This window comes from Psammomys obesus, unplaced genomic scaffold (genome assembly GCF_907164565.1).
Source record: "Psammomys obesus unplaced genomic scaffold, mPsaObe1.curated_primary_1811, whole genome shotgun sequence".
NCBI classification, from domain to species: Eukaryota; Metazoa; Chordata; class Mammalia; order Rodentia; family Muridae; genus Psammomys; species Psammomys obesus.
The window spans coordinates 1462234-1468570 of record NW_026592732.1 but is presented as its reverse complement, the minus strand read 5'-3'; the positions used below and the strand labels follow the sequence as shown (position 1 = coordinate 1468570).

The 6337-nt window shown below is 56.3% G+C and overlaps 1 protein-coding gene across 1 annotated transcript in view; it reads left to right on the top strand.

Annotated features, from left to right (window-relative positions):
* Window positions 1–5876, top strand: part of Exoc3l2 (exocyst complex component 3 like 2) — a 22399-nt gene extending 16523 nt beyond the window's left edge. Inside the window, exons 12-13 of the mRNA XM_055615448.1 lie at window positions 1496–1617; window positions 4324–5876. Of these exons, the coding sequence (XP_055471423.1) occupies window positions 1496–1617; window positions 4324–4615 (414 nt within the window). The 3' untranslated portion in view covers window positions 4616–5876. The remainder of the gene's footprint in view (window positions 1–1495; window positions 1618–4323) is intronic.
* Window positions 5877–6337: the final 461 nt, after the last annotated feature.

Below are 6337 nucleotides of genomic sequence, written 5' to 3'. Positions count from 1 at the left end.
GGCGGGGGGGGGGGGGGGGGGGGGGGGGGGGGGGGGGGGGGGGGGACTGGAGAGACCACGCAGGGCTGGGGGCCCTGGCTACTCTCGCCATCCCCCGCGTGGCAGCTCACAACACCGCGCGCTGACTTCCGCAGAGAGAACACCCGCACATTTAAGAGTTTTGCCTCTCGTTTGGTTTTGCGTTTGGGTTTTGAGAGGCTCTCTCTACGCGCTCCCGGCTGTCCTCGAGTTTGCTGTGTAGGCCAAATTTGCCACAGACTCACGAAGATCTGCCTCCCTCCGCCCCCTGAGTGCTGTGGTGGAGGTGCGCAACCACCACGCCCGGCTGAAATACTTTTAAAGAGAAGAAAAGAGGCCGGGTACGGTGATCATGTAGTCAAAGCTCTGACAAGGATGGAGCAGGAAGATCGTGATTCAGAGGCTAGCCTGGTCTACAAAGTGAGTTCCAGGACAGCCAAGGCTAGGCAGTGAGGCCTTGTGTCCAAATATTAAAACTAAGCATCTCGGAATCCAAACATCGCCAAGTGCAAGAACTTGAAGTCCCAGAACTTACTTTTCACAGTTAGCATGGTCAGGGCTGGAAGGAAGCTGAGTGTGGACTCCCTCCCCGCTATCTGGATTCGGAGCCTGTGTCCTTGGGAGTTTGTTTAATTTGTTGAAACGTTTTCAAGATAATTGTCGTGGGCTTGCAGGCAGCCCTAGGAAGGAGCACAGTGCGTCCCTCTGGACATGTTAGCCATGCTTTCTGCATGGCAACATTTTGCACTTTTTTCTTGGGGGGGTGGGCAGTGAGGAGGACAGAACCCAGAGCCTTGCCCACACTGGCCCTCCACCCCCTGGGGAGGAATTTACCAGAGCCTCACTTTACCGAGTGTCTGTGCCCTAGCTCTGGTTTCTTGAGATAGCCTCTGGCTGTGCAGCCCCAACACCACCACCACCCACCCCGCCTCTGCCTCCCTAGTGTTGGGTCTCCTGGAGCTGAGACTGGCCTCAGACTCCGGATGACTCAGATGGCTGAAGTCCGAGTCCCCTGCCTCCACCTTGCCCATGCTGGGGCTACAGGCATATGCTACCAAACCTGGATGGAATAGGTTAGGCATCCATAATACGATTTTTTTTTCCTGGTTGTTGTTTGTTTTGAGACAGGGTTTCTCTGGGTAGCCCTGGTTGTCCTGGAACTCACTCTGTAGACCAGGCTGGCCCCCAGCTCACAGAGAGCCTCCTGCCTTTGCCTCCGGAGTGCTGGGATTAAAGTTGTGCACTGCCCGGGGCTTGGCAGGTTTAAAATCCTGTTACCCAACCCTGGAGTAGCCTCAAACACTTGGAATAGATCATAGAAAGGATTCTCCGTCATATAAGCCAAGGCCACAGCTAACCTCTCACCAGACTGCCTTCTGAGCCCTTTTACACAAGGGGAAGACTAGGCTGGAGCAGGGCTCGGCAGGGTGCTGGGGTGGCCGGTGCTCTGGGTGACCTGAGGCTCTCATCCCCGCAGGAGTCCCAGGCTTCCTGGCTGGACCCGGTGGTGCCGCATTTGGCGGAGATCCTGCAGCTGGAGGACACCCCAAGCATCCAGGTGGAGGTCGGGGTGCTGGTGCGGGACTTCCCAGACGTCAGGTGAGCTGCCGTCAGGCCCGGGTCTCCTTGGCGTCCGTCCCAGCGTTTCCTGACTTGCCCAAGGCAGGGTGGCGGCAAGCGTGTCTGACGGCTGTTTCCTGCTGGGACCAGGGCATTCTTAATAAGATTTCCCTCCTTCTGCCGCCACCGCCACCGGGGCTCACAAACAAACAAGCGGCCACAGGAAGCCCGGGGCAAGGGGGGCGCAGGCCGCTGGCGGCAGGAAGGGCCGGCCCTGCAGGGAGCCGCCGGGGACAGGGGGGACACACCGGCATGAGGGCGCACACTCATGGGACAACCTCGGCCACGTCCGAACCTAGGTGGGCCACTTCCTTTTGATGAGACCTCCCAGGAGTCTCACCCTCCCTGTCTGCTGCCCTGTAATACCCTAAATTGGGAGCTGGCTGTGGGAATTACAGCTTCGTCATTATCTGGCAACTGCAGTGGAGCCGGGGCAGGCCTGTAATCCTAGCACTCACCTCACTCCCCCCGCCCGTGCTGTGGATGGGACTAAGCACCTTGGGTATGTTAGGCGAGGGCTCTGCCACCGAGCCCTGCAGCTCCTCACTGGGGAATTCTAGGCAGGGGCTCTACCACTGAGCCACACCCCAGCCCCTCACTGGGGGATTCTAGGCAGGGGCTCTACCACTGAGCCACACCCCAGCCCCTCACTGGGGGATTCTAGGCAGGGGCTCTACCACTGAGCCACACCCCAGCCCCTCACTGGGTTTTCTAGGCAGGTGCTCTACCACTGAGCCACACCCCAGCCCCTCACTGGGGATTCTAGGCAGGATCTACCACTAGGCCACGCCCCAGCCCCTCACTGGGGGATTCTTGGCAGGGGCTCTACCACTGAGCCACACCCAGCCCCTCACATGGGGGATTCTAGGCAGGATCTACCACTAGGCCACATCCTTAGCTGTTGCCAGCTGGCAGGTTTTAAATCCTGTTACCCAACCCTGGATTATCTGCAAAAACCTCCTCGGAATAGATTCTATAATTTAAGCCATTTAAGCATTTAAGTATTTCTTTTCTTTTTTACTTTACTTTTTTTTTTTTTTGTATCAGGGTTTCTCTGTGCAGCCTTGCCTGTCCTGGAACTCGCTCTGTAGACCAGGCTGGCCTCAAATTCAGAGATCCACTTGCTTCTGTCTCCAGAGTGCTGGGATCAAAGGCGTGCACCACTAGGCTCAGCTTTTGTGGGGGGGAGGGGCATGCGTGCCACAGTGCACATGTGGAAGTCAAGGGCACCTTTCCAGGGGTCAATTCCCTTCTCCCGCTATGTAGGCCCCAGGGATTGAACTCAGGTCTTCCAGCTTGGTGGCAAGCACCTTGAGACATCTTGCCAGCCCTGGGCTGGGTTTGGTGTGTTTGTTTTGAGGCAGCCGGGATTGGCTTTCAATGTGTGGCAATCCTCCTGCCTAAGGGCTGGGATCACAGGTGTGATCTATCACACCAGTTTGGGAGGTTTGTTTTATGTCAGGGATGTGGGGTTGAAATGATACTGCAAGGGAGGGTTCTAGGAGCTTGGATTTAGGGCAAGCGCTTGTCAGCACAAAGATGATCCGACCATGAAGGGTAACCCCATCACGGAATTTTCAGAGATGCCCCATTTGGGGAGCAAGGTGAGTGTTTGAGGGGACGAAAGCTCCAGAATGATCCAAATGAAGAGACCGTGAGTTGAGGTTTGGGTGACAGTGGCGGGGAAGCTTCCAAGCCTCCTCACCTGAAGAAAGAGAGGGTTAGGATGGGTGACACTTTTAGGCCAAGTGAGGACATCAGGCCACTGGGAGGAAAGTGATGAGGAAACTAAGGGTTTGCTGCAGTGTCCACTTAGGAAGTAGCAGCTCATATGTGTAAAACTAACTACTCAGGAGACTGTCACAAGAAAATCAGAAGCTCAAGCCAAGCCTGGACAATTCAGTGAGACGCTATCTGAAAATCTAAAAAAAAAAAAAAAAAGGAGGTGGGCTAGCGATACAGTTCTGAGGTAACGCCCCTGCCTAGAACCCCCCAGTGAGGGGCTGGGGTGTGGCTCAGTGGTACAGCTCCTGCCTAGAATCCCCCAGTGAGGGGCTGGGTGTGGCTCAGTGGTAGAGCCCCTGCCAAGAATCCCCCAGTGAGGGGCTGGGGCGTGGCTCAGTGCTAGAGCCCCTGCCTAGAGTTCCCCAGTGAGGGGCTGGGGTATGGCTCAGTGGTAGAGCCCCTGCCTAGAATCCCCCAGTGAGGGGCTGGGGTGTGGCTCAGTGGTAGAGCTCCTGCCTAGAATCCCCCAGTGAGGGGCTGGGGGGGGGGTTGTCTCAGTGGTACAGCTCCTGCCTAGAATCCCCCAGTGAGGGGTTGGGGGTGTGGCTCAGTGGTAGAGCCCCTGCCTAGAACCACCTAGATGTGAGATCCTTGCTTTAGTCTCCATTAATGTAAAAATTCTATTAAAAAGGAAACCGCTGAGTTAAGTTAGGGCGAAGGCTGAAAGTTAAATTAGTGAGGATTAGAGACATTGAACAAAAAGATTTTCTTACTGGGCTTGAAGGTGAGAGTTCTGGAAGATTCTACATGGAAAATTTGGAAATGTTTTCAGGAGCCTGGGACAAGATGACACAAGGAAATGAGATAAAGATTTCCAGAGTTCAAGTGGGGTGGACTGGTGGGCTGGGTAGCCCTGTGTGGTCCCAGGATCCTCAAGCACATGTGTTCCTCTCCCACCAGGCGGAAGCACGTGGCAGCCCTCCTTGACATCAGAGGTCTTCGGAACACAGCTGCCCGTCAGGAGATCCTGGCGGTGGCCCGGGACCTGGAACTCTCTGACTGTACTGCCCTATCACCCTCTCGAGACCGGGCGTTTTTTGCTGATATCCCTGTGCCCCGCTCATCTTTCTGCCTCCGGCTCCCCCTGTTTGGGGGACGCCTCCCCGGGTCCTGGCTGGGTAGGCCCAGTCTGGCTTGTCTGCCCCTGCGGCCTCGTCCTCCGTCGCCAGTTAGAGCCCGAGCCCAGCGCTGAAGCTCCGGGTGTCCACGCTGCTGCTGCTGATACGTCCTCCTCCCTGCCACGTGACTCCCTGCCTGAGCCGCAGACCTCTGGGATGGGAGGACCCTTAGGCATCCCACCCAGCCCGGAGCATCTCCTCCAGAAGGGAAACAGAGGCCAGAACGACTGAAGAGTTCCCAGGGCTGCGGGAGTCCTTCCCGGTGACCCCTCCTCCCCCACAGCCCAGCCTGGTGGAGAGCCTTCTGGAAAGCTCAACAGAAATAGCCCAGCCCCACCTCCTTTCCCCTCACCTCAAGGTCTGGCCTCAGGCCAACATTTTAAGGAATGGTAGATACTTAGAATAAAGAGGTTTCTATTTAACACTAGGAAGGGCTGAGTCCCAAGTGTAGGAGAGGGAAGACAGGGCCCAGGGCCAAGCACTCTTTGCACACACACCCAAGGCCACCGGGGCTGGGGACCAACTCTTCTGGAAGACCGTGGACACAGTCAGAAGCCACAGAAGGCCGGGACACTGTGCTGATACCGAGGCCTTGGTCTGGTGGCTCTGGGGCCAGCCTTTGACCACTCTGAGCCCGACGCCGATATTTTATCTATCCCGGTGTCCGTCGTTGTTCTGGCTCTGCTGTGGGCACCTTGGCACGGCCCTCCCCATCCTTAGCCGGGGAAACCTCGTCCAGAGAGGAAGGAGTTGGGGGATGGGGTCAGGCTGGCGGCATCCAGGGCGCCCGCCTGGGTTGATGCAGGGATTGTCTTGGTGGGAAATTTTCCAGCCTCTCCAGCTAGAGCCCAGCCGGATCCTGGTCCCCACAGAGTCCTTGAGGTCACCTCCCTGCTGACCTCTGCCCCTCCGGCCCCAGCTGGACAGCTCTTGATGGATGCTTCCTGGCCTGGGCTGTATTTTATTTTATTTTTTCCCTAAGAAGTCAGAAAGAGGAGGCAGCCAGGGGTCAGCACAGGGCCGGGGTTGGAACCTCACGCAAGTCTGGACATTGGCGGCAACAAGGGGGCTTAGACGCTGAGCCTCCGGGCTGTGTGCTGGCAGAGGGGAAGCCGGCAGTCTCTGGGCTCTGCTTCCTGTCTCTCCTGGGAAATTGTTTAACTTCTCTTTGCCCAGGCTTAGGGTAAAGAGGCCCAAAGGATGGACCCCCCCCCTCCTTCCTTGACCTTCTGTAAGTGCCACCTCAGTGTCACTGACGTACAGGAGAAGGGAACTGACTGGAAAAGCTGTTTCACCCGTGGGCGCTTAAAACAATTACACATGTATTTCATCCCAGCCTGGTCATGCTTTGTCATTTTCCCACCTGCTCTCCCATCATTCAAAAGCGGCTTTCTCTTCAGGCCTGGCGGCAGCGGGGCTGTGACCCTAACAGTCTTGTGCTGAGGCAGAAGTGTAAGGCCAGACTGGACTCCAGCTCAAGACCCCACCCTCCAGAAAAGGGTTGTATGGGATCAGTGAGATGGCTCAGTCAAGAAAGGTGCCTGGCACCAAGCTTAACAGACTCAGTCTGATCCCAGGCCCCACATGTCCTGACCTTCACACACTCTCACACACATATACACCAAATAAAATGTAATAACAAGTGTAATGTAGACATCCCCACCACCCTTTTTGGATAAGGTATTACTGTGAAGATCACACTGGCCTTGAACTCCCAGATCTACCGGCCTCTGCCTCTTGAGTGCTGGGGTTAAAGGTGTGCACCACCATACCTGGCTTCTATAGCACATATATTT